This window comes from Mesocricetus auratus, unplaced genomic scaffold (assembly GCF_017639785.1).
Source record: "Mesocricetus auratus isolate SY011 unplaced genomic scaffold, BCM_Maur_2.0 Super-Scaffold_4256, whole genome shotgun sequence".
NCBI lineage: Eukaryota > Metazoa > Chordata > Mammalia > Rodentia > Cricetidae > Mesocricetus > Mesocricetus auratus.
In genome coordinates, this window is record NW_024429182.1 from 21,353,857 (window position 1) to 21,372,440 (window position 18,584).

Sequence of the window (18,584 nt, forward strand, 5' to 3'; positions counted from 1 at the left end):
AGCCCATGTTTTGTTTGGATTATTTGCTTTATGTTTAGAGTTTTGTGTTCATTGTATATTCTGGATATTAATCCTGCATCAGATGTGTGGGTGAAAGTGATTTTCTCTTATCCTGTCAACTGCCTTTTTATTTGATTGACCATTTCCTTTGCTGTAAAGAGGGTTTTTAGTTTCATGATGTTCTTATCAATTCATGAGTGACTCAGTGAGTCCTATTTACTAAGTCCTTTGTTCCCCCCTTGTAACCTTACCCAAGCCTCTTTTCTTCCTTCTTGCCCATGTGTAGATGGAGAAAACAAGATATTTCATGACAAAACCAGATTTAAACAATACCTATCCACAAATCCAGCAATATAGAAAGTATTTGAAGAAAAACTCCAACCCAAGGAACTCAGTTATAGCCACAAAAATACAGGCAATAGATAATCTCACAACAGCAAAGTCAAAAGAATGGAAACACACATACACACACACACACACCACCACCACCACCACCACCACCACCACAACAATCACTACTCAAACCAAATAATAACAGGAATTAACAATCATTGATCAATAGCATCTCTTGTTATCACTGGACTCAATCTGCCAATAAAAACACACAGGCTAAAAGAATGGATACAAAAATAGGGTCCATCCTTCTGGTCTATACATGAAACACACCTCAACTTCAAAGACAGACATTACCTCAGACTGAAGGTTTGGGAAAAGATTTTCCAATTAAATGAATTTAAGAAGCAAGGGGGTATAGCTATCCTAATATTTAACAAAATAGACTTCAAACTAAACTTAACCAAAAGAGATGGAGAAGGACATTTCATATTCATCAAAGGAAAAATCCATCAAGATGAAGTTTCAGTTCTGAACATCTATGCCCCAAATATAAAGACACCCACATTTGTAAAATAATATTACTTAAATCACACATCAAACCCAACCCCACACATTAATAGTGGGAGACTTTAACACTCCACTTTCACCATTGGATAGGTCTGCTGGACAGAGACTTACCAGAGGGGAACTAACACATTAAGACTTATATGGACATTTCACTCAAATGCACCTCATGGAACCTTCACTAAAACTGACCATGTACTTGGTCATAAAGCAAATCTCAACAGATATAAAAAATTGGAATAACCTCTAGCACCTTACCAGACCATCATGGGTTAAAGTTAAGAGTTCAACAACAACAAAAATTACAGAAAGCCTACAACTTATGGAAACTGAATAGCTCTCAGCTGAACTACTACTGGGCTAAGGAAGAAATAAAGAAAGAAATTAAAGACATCCTAGAATTCAATGAAATTGAATCTACAACATACATAAACTTATGGGACCCAATGAAAGCAATGCTAAGAGGAAAGTTTATAGCACTAAGTGCTTACATAAAGAATTTGGAGAAATCTCACATAAGTGACTTAACAACACATCTGAAAGCTATAGAACAAAAAGGAACAAACCCATCCAGGAGGAGTAGATGGCAGGAAATAATAAAACTTAGGGTTTTCTTTTTTTGCAGTTGAAAACTCTTACATATATGTATATGTAATAGATTTTCACCATCCATTCATTGGTTGACTGACATCTCTTTTTTTTGGTATCAATAAGCAAGGATGTATAAATGTGTCTGTGGTAGCATATGGGCTTATTGGGTATATGACGAGGGGTAGTCATGTGGTAGATCTTTTTTTAATTTATTGAGGAACCACCATAATGATTTTCATAATGGCTGTACTAATTTGCATTCCCATCAGCAGTGAAAAGGGTCCCTTTCCCCACATCCAGAGCAGTGTTTGTTGTCAGACTCTTTAATGATAGCCATGTTGACTTGGGTGAGATGTTAATCTCAAAGTAATTTTAATTTGCATTTCCCTGATGTCTAGGGATGTTGATCACCTAAACAAATACTTTTTATCCATTTGTGTTTCTTCTTATGAAAACTCTATATTCATTTCATCTGTCCACTTACTGATTGGCAGATTTTTGTATGTGTTTAATATTTACAATTCTTTGTAATTTCTGAGTATTAGTCTGAAAGATAGCTGGCTAAGAGTTTATATCATTCTGGGGATTCTGTGTTCACTCTCCTGTTAGTTTTTTTTTTGTTATGCAGGATCATTTGATGTCATTTGGCCCATTCTTTAATTTTGAGGCCAATGCCCTACTCTCAGACCTCTGTTCAGAGAGTTCCTTCTTATACCTATTTCTTTAAGTTCATCTTTGATGTTTTCCCTAGAAGTCTCAACGTTTCAGGCTTTATTTAAAGACTTTGATCTACTTTGAATTGATTTTTTTTGTAGAGTGAGACATGAATGTAATTTCATTCTACTGCAGAGAGATATCCACTTTCGCCAACACCATTTATTGGATAGTCTGTCTTATTATTTTTCATCACTGCTTGTCTTGTGTGAATGTGTTTATTTTACTAATTTACTTCTCAATATGTTTGTTATGTATATGGAAAAAGTATTGATTTTATATGTTAACTTTCTATACCAATGCTTTGTTTAAAGTTTTTATAGTCTTTAAGCACTTTATGTAGATACTAGTAGCTCATACTTAGAATATTGTTATCTCTGTGTTAGGTTTTCTACTCTTGTAGAAACGATGGAATTTGTTTTTCTCGAATCTCCACTTCCTACTACAACTTTAAAATGATCAAGAATAATATAAAATATAATTATTTTCCATTTTATAAAAACCATGGTTTCTGCCCTGGAAGCTAAAATTCAGGAAGAAATTGCACGTGTGGTTGGCAAACATCGGAGCCCCTGCATGCAGGACAGGAACCACATGCCCTACACTGATGCCGTGCTGCATGAGATCCAGAGATACATTGACCTTGTTCCCATCCCCTTGCCTCGTCAAACAACACAAGATGTGGAGTTCAGAGGGTACCACATTCCCAAGGTGAGATCTAGTTCATCTGTGCCCCTCACCAGGCATCTTTGCCTGTCAGTTAAACAATGTGATATAAACACAAAGCCTGACCTTCCACAAGGTGCCAGAATCATACACCAGTCATCTTAGCACCCTCACACTCTGCTCCTTTGTCTGTAATTTATTGATATGGTTTTCTAACATGACTTGCTTTTCACAAACTTCTCAGTCCATTAATACGTCTATACCCTTCCTGTCTGTTAATGCAATCTGCTGTCCACACTTTTGCTTCCCAGTGGGTTTTTACTATTCTTGTTAATTAACCACTACTGTGTATTCCCACCTCCCTCCATAATTTCTGGTTGACTTACTTAGAATAAGTCCAGTCTAAAACATCTTTCCTCTTCCTTGGTATATACTGAAAATATGTTCAGTATATAAAAGTATATACTGAAAGTAAAAAAGAATAAAAAAGAAAACCTCAAAGAAGGCATTAAGAAACAACAACAACAACAACAACAAAAGCCTTTTCCAAACACCAAAGTTCTTTTTGTGTTGGCCCACTACTGCTTGACCTCAGTGCTGCCTAAAGTGTGGTTTGTTTCTTGGAGACTTCTGGAGAAACTAATTTTTCCTAAGTGAGTGGCTGCTAGTGCAGGAGACAGCGTCTGTGTTAGGAATTGGGTCTTGTGCCTACTTATGCTCCCAGTGCTGCGAACTATCTGACTTAGACTGTGCATGCTGCCCCAGTCTCTGTGACTTCACATACTATGCCAGGCCTGTTGTGTCTAGAAGGCCTTGTTTCCTCGGTGTTCTCCATCCCCACTTGTTCCGGACACCCCTTGTGGGAGGGTTTGAGAAGATGCAGCACCACCGACTCAGGCAGTGGGAGTAGTGAGTAGCAGACCATGCTGCAGACTCATTTATCAAGGAAGTTAGGCCTGTGGTTATACTCCATCCCGAGGTCCTATGGCTCAAGTGGCTGACTCTGCTGTGTTTTCCTTTTCTCTCTTTGGTGTCTCTGGGTCAGGTGTCTCTCTGTCAGCAGTCTCTGGGCATTGAGGCAGGCTTTTGGCTAGACTCAGGGAGGAAGTGCCTGCAGCGCATATGCATTCGGGTGACTGCAGCTTGGGTTTCTCCTACACCCATTGGCTCTTACAATCTTTCTATTGCCTCTTCCACCAAGTTGCAATGAATTTTCAATGGCATTGCCCTGTCGGATAACACTGCTGAATGTATATCAAGAGCCGCTTTAATTCTGCAAGATCCCAACATCAGACCACAAACTAGTGGTGGTGGCCTGTGAGGTCAATGTACAGAGACCCTGAATGAGAATTACAGGCTGTAAGATCTGTTAAGCCTGGCATTGATGTGTTCTTTGACATGGAACAAACGACCTTTTTATTTGGCCTCAATCTGCTGATTCACAGTACAAGGAGATCAGATGAAAGACATCTAATTTTTTTCCAGGTTCCGTGACCTCCTTCCTGTATGATTTTTGTTCTTTTTCTTTCAGGGCACAAGTGTAATGACATGTCTGACTTCTGTCCTACATGATGACAAAGAATTTCCCTGCCCAGAGAAGTTTGACCCTGGTCACTTTCTAGATGAGAGAGGCAACTTCAAGAAGAGTGAGCACTTCATGGCCTTCTCAGCAGGCAAGCAAGCTTTGTTTCCATACATGTTGGGCCCAGGTGAGGTGAGAAGAGCTGTGCATGGAGGCTCTTGTGTCGACATGAATAGCCATCTCCATGAGGCAGGACCAGAGTGGCAACCCCAAGATGAAGGCTGCTTCTCATTGGATTAGAGGGTTCACCCACCGATTCTGCTCTCTGACCCAGGGCTGAACTTCTTAAGAGTCCTTCCTGAAAGAAATCCTACTTTTCTGAGGCATTTCTCTCCACCCAGAGGATCCAGGTCACCGTGGACTCAAGGAATACCTTACATGTAGCAACTCAGTGCTCAGATCCAGGCGTACAGTGTATGAGAGAAACAAAGAGGATCAATGAATAGGAAAAGACACTATCCTGTGAAAATGGGCTATTCTCAAGTCCTACAGGGGAGCCCAGAGAGAGCAGTTTACAGAACTGGTGTTTTTGAAGGACAGCAAGCTAAATGGTCAGACTGCAAGAGAAATTGCTCTCAGGAAGTACTACCATTTAAATGCCTTCTTTCAATTTGAAAGGGTCTCAGAAAAGAAAAATTGATCCACTCTAAGAGATGATTAAAAAGTTAAAATGATGAGTTGTTGGGGAAGTCTTATGCTAATAAAGCACTGTCTGGCCAATAGGAATCTAGATAGGTGGGGCTAGGAATCCAGGAGGATGCTGGGTAGGAGAAACACAAGAGAGTCGACATGTGACGCCATAGGGGTAAGAAGCCGGGAACTATTCTCCGGTAAGAAACATACTTAGATTAACAATTATGGGGTAATTACTTAAGGCAGAGCTAGCCAGTAAGGGAAAAGCAAGGCCAACAGCTTCATAATTAATATAGCCTCTTGTGTGTTTATTTGGGACTGATGCGGATCTAGAACCAGGCTGGCACGGCAGAGCCCAGGTGACTGGCGGGGGATAAACCAAAGCGGCTAGCAAAGGAAAAAGCTTCTCTTAACAATGAGTAACAGGATTAAAAAGGAAGAGACTGTTCCCATGGGAACAGAGAAAGTGGCAGAATATGGAAAATTCCTCAAAACTGACACAAGCAAGTAGTCCGCAATGGACCAGGAACTGGATGGGACTGGAACCTCTCTTGTTGAGGCAGAATTTCCTCCACTGGAAATTCGTGTTCCAGGAGCATCAGGGCTGTTTACATAGAGAACCACTGTTTCAGAGAAAAAAAGAATAATTAAAATAGTCATGGATTTGGATGTGAGTGGGGAGAGGGAGGGTTAAAATGATATAAATATATTACTAATTTATAAAATATAAAAATGTAAAATACTCCCCCCAATGATTGAAATGAAACAAAATTTGTCCCAAGAATGGAAGGACAGGAAAGAAATCAGGACAGTACAAAAATATAGTCAGTTTTTGGGTAATTAATCTGGGTTAATTAGTCATTCATTTACATGTATTCTGTGTGTTAACTCAGAATCAGAATTAAATGACTTATCAGTTGTCATGTCTTTTGTAGGAAGAAGAGCGTGTATTGGAGAAGGCCTGGCCCGCATGGAGATGTTTTTAATCCTGACCAACATTTTACAGCATTTCACTTTAAAACCTCTGGTCAATCCAGAGGACATTGATACCACCCCAGCTCTCACTGGCCTGTTGTCTCTTCCTCCGCCCTATGAGCTCTGTTTCATTCCAGTCTGAAGCTGGGTAGTCTTTCTCATGGATGACTGAGACCCTGCTTTTACTTTCGAGCAAACAGAGTGTTTTGTGTCCTATGTACCTGCACCCTGCAATTCTTCTTAATGGCAGGTCTGCTACCTAAAATTTTCTCCTGTCTTTATGAGCCGGTTCTAATTTCCACAAATGAAAAAAGCCTCACTGATTCAGCGCTAATAAAATTTTTGTTGCAGCGTGTGTCCAATCATTATTCATATTTTTGTGTGAGTGCATTCCAAATGGAAAGTGCATTATCAGTCTCATGTCTTGTTTGAGTAACAGCAAACAGAACTTACTCTGTGATTTTCAAATATACATTTTGTCTTTGCGCCATAAATTTTAAAAGTATGACTATATGTACATATTTTCATAAGTGATGTTCATGGTTATGTATGTAAATACACACACAGATGTGTGTGTATGCACACAGGGACATAACAATGAAAGATCATGCCTACCAAGGGGAGCAACATGAGATAACACTTGAATTTCCCAGTTTCCAAGGATACTCTTTCCTTATCTTCTCCCAGAGCTACCCTATACACACTCCATATATGATTCCATATAACTTCATACACACAAACAGAAATATCTGCATATGAGGGTTTAAAGTTAACTATGATTTGGAAGTGCTATTTATATAACAACACATCATAGATGTTTTTATAAACACATAAACATAACTCATAATATCTTACTGTTTGACTATTCCATAACCTTCAAACTTATTTCCTATAAAATACATATCCATATTTAATGATATTTAGATTAGTTTTGAAATATTGCCTTCATATGTTACTATAGTCACATATCTTTAATGACTTCATACTATTTCTTTAAGTGTCTTTTTAGCTGTGCAATGGCCACTCAACAGTAAATATAAACTGTTATTTTTGAAATACTGAATATTATTACCTTAAATCTATATACTCTATAGCTTCTGTAATGCCACAATTCCTATTGGGGCTCCTTTGGGACATCCTGTTGCTGTCTTGTGTCATGGAGGTCCTGATGGCTTGAATCTATAGTTTTGTCCCCTGAATACACTCTAAAAGTTCATATATGAGTTGGATATTGGGATGGACCAACACATAGCCTTTGTTCTAGGCCTGGGTGGTAGCTGGGTTTGTTAGCCCACAAGTTTTCCCTCATTGTCACTACCCAGGGGAGTTCTCCAGCATGACCTCAGTTGGCTCATCCAATGCAGCCTGCAGCAAGGAATGAGGTCAGATCTCCTGCTCTCGGGCCCTCAGATACGGGTCACCCACACCCACACCATCAGGGCCAGTTTTGTGCAGGGAAGGTGCAACATCCTCTCTCCCAATTTCTGTAGGGGGCATAAGAAGGGGGTGGAGGCATCAGTTCTCTTTACATGGCCTCAGGGCTGCCTCACTTGTGCACCTAACAACAAGGTCAGGTGGGGGGCAAGGCCTTCTCCCCTGTGTGCTATAGCTGGTGAGGGTTACAGCTACATTCACAATAGTCATTCTTGTGACTCTGGGGTCAGCTCTCACCTGCTACAGGGTGGTTGAGGGGAGGGCAGTAAAGTAAATTTTTAAAAAGGAAGAAGTCAAATTATCCATTCCTGCAAATGACATGATCATATTCTTTTTCCCCTCCCTCCCTCCCTCACTCTTCCTTCCCTTTCCCTTCCTTCCTTCCTTCCTTCCTTCCTTCCTTCCTTCCTTCCTTCCTTCCTTCCTTTCTCTCATTCTTTCAAGGCAGGTGTCTGTGTGTAGACCCAGTTGTCCTGGAACTCGCTCTGTAGACCAGGCTGGATTGGAACTCAGAGATCCACTTGCCTCTGCCTCCCAAGTGCTGGATTAAAGGTATATGCACTGCTACCATCTGGTTTCATTATCATGTTATTAACCATGAGGCTTAAACCACAGACAAAGAACTACAGACTACTAAGGAATATAGAGAATGGGAAAAATAATTTTCCTCAGAGAAGAGCATACCAATTTGTCAGGCCTCAGCCCTGAAAATACATATCAATGACACTATACATACAGAGATGTCTGTAGGTATGTCTTTAGGGATTTAGATGTATATTCATATACATAAATATATGTAAAAAAATGAAAAAAGGACATAGGTTTGAAACAGAGCTATATGTCCACAGTAGGATTTTATATTTGTTTGTAATGAAGAATGTAATCATGTAATTTGTAGATAATACATGGGATTGAAGATCATTATACAAGATGAAATATTCCAGACTTAGGAAAACAGATATCTCATTACATGGCCTGTAGGGAGAGATCTTACGTACCCATTGTGATGACCACGCCCACTTGGGCATGATCACAGGTACAGGCACAGGTACATAGAATGTCCTGGGGTGGGCAGGGATAAAAGAGCTGGGGGGAAGGAGGTGCTCTTTCTTTGAGTTCCAGTCGAGTCTTGGAGAGGAGCGAGTGGACCTTTGGCTCTTGCCTTTCTTGGCTTCTCATGTAAGTGACTTCTCCCTCAATAAAATATCATACGACATCTCTACTTTGTGTAGCTTACTATTTCCAAGATAATGGTCACAATCGTATAAAAGATGATTCTTTTTGCATTTTATAAAACCATGATTTCTGCTCTAGAGGCTAAAATTCAGGAAGAAATTGCATATGTGATTGGAAGACATTGGAGCCCCTGCACACAGGACAGGAACGGCATGCCCTACACAGATGCTGTGCTCCATGAGATTCAGGGGGTACATCAATTTTGTTCCCATTTCCTTGCCTTGTAGTGTAACGCAGGATGTTTAGATCAATATAGATCTATTTATTTCATCTTTATTCCTCACCAGACATCTTTTCCTGTCATCAATTAAGTATTGTGATTACGGATAGCTTGACCTTCCAAAAGGGTGTCAGAATCATACCTTGGGCATCTTATTTCCCTTACCTTAAGCTCCTTTGACTGTGATTTGTTGATGAAGTTTTCTAAATGTCACATGCTTGGGTCCTCACAAACTTCTCAGTACATTGATATGTCCATACCCTTTCTGTTAATCTGTTATTAGAATCTTCTTTTAGCATCCTTTCTTTCCAATGTGTTTTACTACTCTTGTCAGTTAATCACAATTCTGTATTCCCTTCTTTCTCTATACTTTCTATTTAACTTACTTAGGAGAAATCCAATCAAACAATGTCTTTTCCTTGCTTTGGGGGAACTGATCTATACAGCTTAGTGGGTTGTGATCATACCAACACACTGGTATTGTTTTTATATTCATATTACCTTATAAAATTATTTTGAGAGTTGGTCTTATTCTGGACTTGAAAATAATATCCCAGATGTGGCTTCCTGTGTACTGGAATTTTCAGGCTTGTGCCACAATATCATATATTCCCTCTCATCTGTGAAACCTAATGCACACTGTATCTATATGATATCTTCACAACTTTTATAGTATATGTGTGAAATAGAAGGGTGTGCTACTGGGAAAGACAAGCTGACAAGAGAGAAAAATGATGAAGAATCAGATAGTGTAAATGACAATGGGAATGATTGTCAAAATACATGAGATACTTGAATGTAAATGTCATTATAAATCCTTTCATTTTTGAAATGTACATATGCCAAATATGTCTACATAAAATAATTATAAATACAACATACAGTGATCAAAGACTGTTATTTATGAAAGATTAGACAAGTTGCTAGATAAAATGTAGCAATGGGCAAGAAAGCATTTGCACAGGAGTCAGTTCATCCTTGATAAATTCCCGGAGTGATTAGTGACAAATGCAATGTTTCATGGATATCTTCTTTCTTAAAATAGAAGAAACAACGCAAAATGTGGACTAGCTGTTCTTAAAGATATTTGTTTCAGGTCAACATAACTTGATTTTCTGTGTTCTTTGACTTAATTATATGGTCTCTTTAGTAATGAGGTCTTTACATGAAATTCTTGAGGACAACTTAGAGCAATGGCTATAGCCTGTAATATATGTGGGTCTATGGGACCTCATTGATCAAAACCTCTGATAGAGGTAACTTGTACCTGGCACTGGGACTTTCATTTGTTAGCCTATGGTGTCTAATAGGGTCATTGCAACACATTATAGAGTAACACATTTAAACTCTATATGTGTATATCATGTAGAATCTTCACTTCACCTGGCTTGCTTTCATATAGATGTAAGGTGGTATGCATGTTAGTTGAACAAAAAAGGAATCACTAATCTTATCTAGCAATGAACTCATGAACTCTTGGAGCTACAATAACAAGACAGACCATTTGTGCAAGAGTGACCTAAAAACACAGTAGTAACCCATCATTTTTATGTTAGAATTTAAGGCCCATTCCATAAGATGGAACCAATACTACCTGGAAGTCTTATCAGGGCCAAGAACATGAAATTAGATAGGTTATTGATCTTAAGAGAGATCCAACTAGTAATACTCCATGAAGACATAGTATTTAACTGACTCCTACTGAAACTGTTATTATTTTTCTTATTAGCTACTTTTACTCATTATTTTTCCCTATTTATTATTATATTGTGTTATTTATTCTTATATATTTATTGCATTTTACTTTATTATTTATAATACTAATTTACTATTTTACTTATTTATTATTTATTTATATGTATTTATTATTATATTTTATACAATCAATTAATACAGACCCATGACTATTGGAGGTACAGAGAATGAGGTGGCAGAATGTTTGGTCCTAAGTGAAACAGTATTGTTTTTTGGTTTGTTGTCACAAACCCCACCTCACAAGGCTTAGTATTCTTTATAACAGAGGGGGAAGAAAGATTGTAATAGCCAAAGGTAGTAGATGATTTCAAGGAATCAATGCTTTACAGACACAATGGGCAATAGCACATATGATGCCACAGCAGTTGTACCAGGAAACATAAGATATGTTCAAGTTCAAGCCAATCAAATTTCCAGAATGTGTGTGTTGGAGGGGGTTCTCACAATGTCTCACCACCAATAGCTATTGGTAAATAACAGTGGCTAGAAAGGAGAGACTTCATTTCTCTTAACATTAGTATGTAAAGTACCACCCGACCAAGAGTATATAGGCATCACTTTTTTGGTTAAATTGGTGTGGTGGTTTGAAAGAAAATGCCCCCCAACAGAGAGTGGCACTATTAGTAGGTGTGGCTTTGTTGAAGTTTGTGTGCTTTGTTGGAGGAAGTGTGTCACTGTGGAGGTGGAATTTGTGGCCTCGTGTGCTCAAACCATGCTCAGTGTCACAATTTACTTCCTGTTGCCTATGGATCAAGATGTAGAATATTCAGTTCCTTCTGCAGTACCATGTTTGCCTGTATGCTGCCATGGCCCATGGTAATGACAAAGGACTAAGCCTTTGATACTGTAAGCCATCCCCAATTAAATGTTTTCTTTTATAGGAGCTGTCATGGTCATGATGTCTCTTCATAACAACAGAAACCCTATCTAAGACAATGGGCAAGAAAGATAAATGAGGACACAGTGATGGACGCATATGGAAAGAGGGAAGGACTGTGAGGACCTAGGGGAGGTGTGGATATGATCAAAATGCAATGTATGAAGTTCAAGGAATGGGTAAAAATGATTTTGAAAATCCTTCCCCCTTCTCAAGGTATTTACTTCTTGCATTCCAGGAGAGGAAAAATCTGAATAGAGTTTCATCACAGAAAAATGAGACACCGAGCAGGAACAAGCATTTTTCAGGTGTAAAATCATGCTGCTTTTAAAGTATACTGAACTTGTTGTCACTGTAATATAGTGTGTCAATTCATGGAGTTTTAGAGCAATGTGAGTCAGTCAGCAAATTATTGATTGCTTCGCAGTAGATAGAGTTCCAAGTGTTTGAGTCAATAAGTTTAGAGATTTCGAAAGCAAACTTTTCAAAACTCCTATGTAATAATTACCATGGAAACATTATTGACTAGATCCATGTTTATTTATTGCCACTGATTATAGTGTATATTGACCTATGAGGCAGAGTCTGTAAATATTGATGAATATAATTGAATGCAATGATGTTTTGTGCAGGGCAAGAGGTGAGACTCAAGTGGTATGGCCTCCAGTCCTTCTCTATGATCTGTAGTGTAGGGGGCCATAGGAATGTAGTGACAACTAGTATTTAGCAAGTTGACCCACCAGAAGATGTTTCCTGATGGGGAAGCTCCACCTGGTAAGGTCATGGGGTTATTGACTATAGATAACTGCTTGTCTCTGTACTTTCTATCATAAGCCACCTCATTTTTTCCCTAAGAACAGCTTTGGGTGTATTCTTACAGCTTGTGTATTTATCTTGTATAAATATTCCATCTATTGGGCATACATATATCTGTGGATGGTCAGGGAAATGACCATAGGATGATCAGGAAGATGGTTATAACATTCTCAGTTACAACGACAGCCTTTTACACAGACACCTAACTTTAGACTTCAGAATAGATTCAAAGCAAGCTGGTTGCCCATGGAGACAAATATCTGGTTGCCCCTAGAGACAAATACATGAGATCATTTTCCCAGGTGTTGTTTTACTGATTCAGGGTCAGAGTTTGAAGCAACTTTCGTCTGCATCTGCTCCATACCACTCAAGGTCCAGCTAATTAATCGTTACTGTTAAGTCTTGAATTCCAAAGTCATTTTCTATCTGGGAACCCTCACCAGCTTGCAGCTATGTGCACGGGCCAATGTGACATTCTGAGCCTAAGAGAACTACCTGATTTATTGTGTGTTATGAGAATGGGTTGGGCCCTGAAAATGTAACATAATTGTCCAGAGTTTGGCTGTGAAGGAGCAGGGACATTGGTGGTGTGGAGAAGGATGGTTGTGTAGAGCTATGTGAGAGCTGCTGTGGAATATGAAGTGTGTGTGTGTGTGTGTGTGTGTGTGTTTGTGCGTGTTCTGAAGAAGAAGCATGAGAGAAGTGTGAGGAAGTGAGTGTGTGAAAGAGCGAGTGATACAGCAGATTCTCTGAGGATAAGGTTTCAGACCCAGGAGAATGTAAAGAAGCTGTGGAAGCTGCTAGACACCTGCAAGGGGAGGCGAGGAAGTTCCAGGGAGAAGCTGAGTGGAGCCATGAGGAAACAGAATGGTAAGTGTCATGGTAACAAAAATTAAAATCCAGAGTATCCCCAAGCAGACTGAGAGACTTGCCAAAGAGAAATGTGCCAAATCACAGAGGAGATTGTGATCTTTCTCCTTTCCACATGATGGGAGCCTGTAGGTTAAGAGGAAGCTTTCTGTCATACTTGTGAGACTTTATCAGTAACAGCAGATACACAAAGATCTCTCTAATGTCACTTACCTAGTAGAAGGGGAGATATAAGTGGTTAGAGCCAGTAGAGGATAAAACAGCTGGAGAGGTACAAGTGTCTTAGGGAGCAGGGCCATGTCAGGAGAGGGGAAGGGGAGGGAAGAGAAGACAGAGATTGAGGTGCAGCAGTTAAGATGGCAAAGTTACAAAAGGGGTAGGTAATTAAAGTGGCTGAATTATATATGGAAGAACCCTTTGGAGACCAGCTCCTGGTTTAGAGAGTTCAAGTTGGCAATGGGTATGATATCTGTACCCTGTAACAGGTAGGGACTGAGGGATGCTGGGAGACCCTGGCAGGCAGATTTGCTGTGATACATTAAATAGGCACCTCAGCCATTTTGAGACTTAACAAGAACCATATTTTATACCATTTTCATCTGTTCAAAGATCACATAGCTTATATGAATATATGCATGTGCACTGATACTGATGTGTGTGCACACATATATTTGCACTTGCCAATTGACGTCTCCAGGCAATGAGAAAACACAAGCCATGGGCAGGGGGAAGGAAATAGTATCCAAAAGGGAGTGGTGAATGTAGGCTGTGGGGTGATTTCGGAAAGAATGCAACATGAGCCAGGCATCTGAACTTCAGACAGGAATGAAGCAGAGTTGGAAAGGGGGAGGCACTGTAACTAAACCCCTGGCCACTGGGGTAATATTGATGTCCTTTGGGGGAACCAGAGATTTTAGCTTGAACTTCTGTAAAATGGTAGTCAGGAACAGAAAAAGCTCCATTTGAGCCAGGCCCTCTCCTGCACAAATCCGTTTTCCTGTGGGGAAAAGAGACAAAGAAGGTAACCATGGCTTGTATGTAAGTGAGTGTGAGATGCCTTTTGTTTGTAACCCAAACAACAGAGCTAAGAGTAACTGCTGAGTTACCAGATGGGTAGTTAAATGTATGGATGAGTGAGAGGATACATAGTTAAGAAAAAACACAATAGTGGGTAACATTTAAGTAACATAAGATCTTAAGAAATGAATCAAGCAAAAATCCTTATCAGCTTGATTACTCACATCTGTCATCGGAACATCTGTGAGGCTGAAGGATGGGGATTATGAGTTTGTTATCAAAATACTTAGTGTGTGATCATCCATGTCAACATATTCAGCACACATACTACATTTGTGAAGATTCAATATTCATGACAAGTATCTTGATTGTTGGAGCAGCAGGGAACCCTGTGATCACCTTGTGGTGTGCTGCCAGATCTACAAGGATTCCATGATCTCATGGTGATGAAATACTTTCTTACATTCTGAACTAAGAGAAAAACATTTGGCTTCAGCAGTTCATTACTTTTTAAATAAGTAATTATGTGTATATTTTGTATATGTATGGGAGAATTGGCATGTCAAAGTTAGTTTTCCAGAGTGCCCAGAAGATTGCTCCTGATCTCCTGGAATTAGAGGTATGACTGTGAACTGCTCAAGATGGTGCTGGGCATTGACCTCATGTTTGTTGCAATGGCAGCAAGTTATCCTAACTGGCTAACCATTTCTCCAGCCATTCTTTACAATGGAAAAAAAGGCCTCCGCTTAAAATTCCATCAAGAACTCGGAATGTGCTCACACTGTCTTCCCCACAACTGAGTAGCAATTAGCTGTTTATAGTTACTCAGAGACAGAGAATAAGTTTTCATCATGGATGTGACTTTGGGTGTGTTACCAGTGCTTGTGAGAATGTCACTAGAAGCAAAGAGTGCTCTCAGTAGGTTAAAAATTAAGTAAATGAATAAGGGGGAAAGAATGGTGCTGGGAGTGAAGCAAAGAATGGGAGGGGATAGTGGGGGCAGTTTTCATCAAAAGACATTGGATACATGTTTGAAAATCAAACAATAGACTCTCTGGGATCTCCAGGCCCGCCGACTGCAGCCAGCTCAACTCGTCCAGGAGCCTGTTAAGAGAGCAGGTCTACTCCAGCCCCCACTCAGGGCAGAGGGCTGAGGTGAGCTCCAGGCCCCCCTCTCAGTTACTACCTCCTTCTACTCTCTCTCCCTGGGATCTCCAGGCCTGCAGACTGCAGTCAGCTCTACTGAGGCTGAGCAACCATGAGTCTGCTGAGAGAGCAGGTCTACTCTTTTCCCCACTCAGGGCAGAGAGAAGAGGGCAGACTGCAGAGGGCAGAGCTCCCACCCACAGGGAGAGGGAGTGCCTCAGACTTGTCTGTACCCACCTTGAGACCGGTCAGTGTACTGGACCTGCTTGCACCCACTAGAAGAGAACCTTGGACCGGTACCCACCAGGAAAGGAAGAGACCCCACTAGTACCCACTGAAAGAAGGGGTGGGAAGATGACAATATAAGAACAAATTAAATGACAGAAAAACCAATAACATGTCACCAGAATCTAGGTGCTGTACACCAGCAAGATCTGAACATCGCAACACAGATGAAGCAGGAGAGAATGAACTTAAAAACAACTTCATGAAGATGATAGAGAAAATCCTTTAAAGAAATGGAAGAAAAAACAAACAAAGTTCAAGAAATGGAGGAAGAGACAAACCAAAAATTGCAAGAAACAGTTCAAACAGTGTAAGGTTTGAAAGTTGAAATAGAAACAATAAAAAAAACAAAAGGCCCAGGATAGCCAAAACATCCCTATACAGTAAAGGAACTTCAGGAGGCATCACCATACCTGACTTCAAGCTCTATTATAGAGCTATAGTCCTGAAAACAGCTTGGTATTGGCACAAAAATAGGCAGGTAGACCAATGGAACCGAATCGAAAGCCCTAATTTTAACCCACACACCTATGAACACCTGATTTTTGACAAAGAAGCTAAAACTGTACAGTGGAAAAAAGAAAGCATTTTCAACAAATGGTGCTGGCATAACTGGGTACTGGTATGCAGAAGACTGCAGATAGATCCATGTTTATCGCCTTGTACAAAACTTAAGTCCAAATGGATCAAAGATCTCAACATACATCCAGCCACACTGAAACTTTTAGAAGAGAAAGTGGGAGATACTCTTCAACGAGTTGGTACAGGAGACCAAAATGGACTCAAAGATCTCAACATACATCCAGCCACACTGAAACTTTTAGAAGAGAAAGTGGGAGATACTCTTCAACGAGTTGGTACAGGAGATCACTTCCTAAACATAACACCAGTGGCACAGGCACTGAGATCGACAATTAACAAATGGGACCTTCTGAAACTAAAAAGCTTCTGTAAGGCAAAGGACACAGTCAAAAAGACAAAAAGGCAGGCCACAGAATGGGAAAAGATATTCACTAACCCTACATCTGACAGAGGGCTAATCTCCAAAATTTACAAAGATCTCAAGAAACAAGTCTCCAAAACACCAAAGGATCCACTTGAAAGGTGGGTACAGAGCTAAATAGGGAATTCTCAGTAGAGGAGGCTAAAATGGCCCAGAGACACTTAAGAAAGTGCTCAACATCCTTAGCCATCAGGGAAATGCAAATCAAAACAACTCTGAGATACCATCTTACTCCTGTCAGAATGGCTAGAATCAAAAACACGGAAGACAATTTATGCTGGAGAGGATGTGGAGAGAGAGGAACACTCCTCCACTGCTGGTGGGAATGCCGACTCATACAGCCTCTTTGGAAATCAGTATGGAGATTCCTCAGGAAAATGGGAATTAATCTACCACTAGACCCAGCAATTCCACTCTTAGGCATTTATCCAAATGAGGCAGGTTCATACAACAAGGGCATCTGCTCCACTATGTTCATAGCAGCATTGTTTGTAATAGCCAGAACCTGGAAGCAACCTAGATGTCCCTCAACTGAAGAGTGGGTAGAGAAAATGTGGTACATTTACACAATGGAGTATTACTCAGCAGAAAAAAAACAATGGAATCTTGAAATTCGCAGGGAAATGGATAGCACTGGAAGAAACCATCCTGAGTGAGGTAACCCAGTTGCAAAAAGACAAACATGGTATGTACTCACTCATATATGGATTTTAGATATGGATCAGGATAGTGCCAGTCTGCACTTCCACAGATAGAGAGTCTGGGAAACAGGAAAGAACCTAAAAGATATGCATATATGCATAGTACCCAAGAGAAGAGGATGGAGACAAGATCCTCTGAATGGATGGGGAACACGGCGATGGGTGGGGGGGAGTGGGACCTGGGAAGAATAGAGGGGGTAAAGAGGAAGGGAGTTGGTCATGGGGGAACAGGAAGTTGAGGGGGTGGGGGTAGAATAGGGGGAAGAGGGAATCATAGGATCGAAGACAGATCAGGCACCAGAGTGACCTCGAGTGATCTAAAGGTATAACATCAATTGGCAAGCTAAGCAATAGTGGAGGGACCACCTCGAATGCCCATTCCTGATAATGAACTTGATGTCTATAACCATCCAGGAACCTTCATCCTGTGACTGATGGAAGCAGAGGCAAACACACAACTAATCACTGAACTGAACCCAAGGAACCCAGTGACAGAGAGAGAGGAGTGATGAGCAAATTGGCAAAGAATGGGCTGGCAAAACCAGCAGAGACAGCTGATCTGAACAGGGGAGTGCTCTTGGACCCCAGACCGACAGTGGGGAGGCCAGCATGGGACTGATCTGGACCCCCCCAAATGTGAGTGTCAGTGAGAAGGCCTGGGCAACCTATGGGGCCCTGAGCTGTGGATCAGTGTCTATCCCTGGTATACAAACTGTCTTCATGTGCCTATAGCACAAAGAGAGATGCTCTCTCAGCCTGGACTCTTAGGGGAGTGCCTTGACCCTACCAAGAGTAAAATGACAGACTCTAGATATCCTCTATGTGGAAGGATTTGGCAATAGGGTGGGAGGGAGGGGGGGGAAGGGGAGTGTGGGAAGAGGGGAGGGAGAGGGAACTGGGATTGACATGTAAAACAAGCTATTTAAAATTAAAATAAAAAGTGATAAAAAACAGTTTGAGGGAATTCTAAAAATAGAAAAGCTGGGTAAGTGATCAAGAACTACAGATATAAGCATAACCAACAGAATGCAGGAGTTAGAAGAGAGAATCTTAGGTGTTGAAGATTCACTAGGAGAAATAGATTCATCGACAAAAGAAAATCTTAAATCCAATAAATCCCTAACACAAAATATCCAGGAAATACGGGACACTGTGAAAAGAGC

At 40.4% G+C, this 18,584-nt stretch overlaps 2 protein-coding genes across 2 annotated transcripts in view; one reads left to right on the top strand and one right to left on the bottom strand.

Annotated features, from left to right (window-relative positions):
• Positions 1–6,416, top strand: part of LOC101829294 (cytochrome P450 2C70) — a 31,138-nt gene extending 24,722 nt beyond the window's left edge. The window contains exons 7-9 of the mRNA XM_005063615.4: positions 2,729–2,916; positions 4,403–4,544; positions 6,022–6,416. Of these exons, the coding sequence (XP_005063672.1) occupies positions 2,729–2,916; positions 4,403–4,544; positions 6,022–6,203 (512 nt within the window). The 3' untranslated portion in view covers positions 6,204–6,416. The remainder of the gene's footprint in view (positions 1–2,728; positions 2,917–4,402; positions 4,545–6,021) is intronic.
• Positions 6,417–13,827: 7,411 nt separating this feature from the next.
• LOC101832611 (cytochrome P450 2C29-like) overlaps positions 13,828–18,584 on the bottom strand; it is a 41,919-nt gene continuing 37,162 nt past the window's right edge. The window contains exon 9 of the mRNA XM_040744894.1: positions 13,828–14,266. Within this exon, the coding sequence (XP_040600828.1) occupies positions 14,085–14,266 (182 nt within the window). The 3' untranslated portion in view covers positions 13,828–14,084. The remainder of the gene's footprint in view (positions 14,267–18,584) is intronic.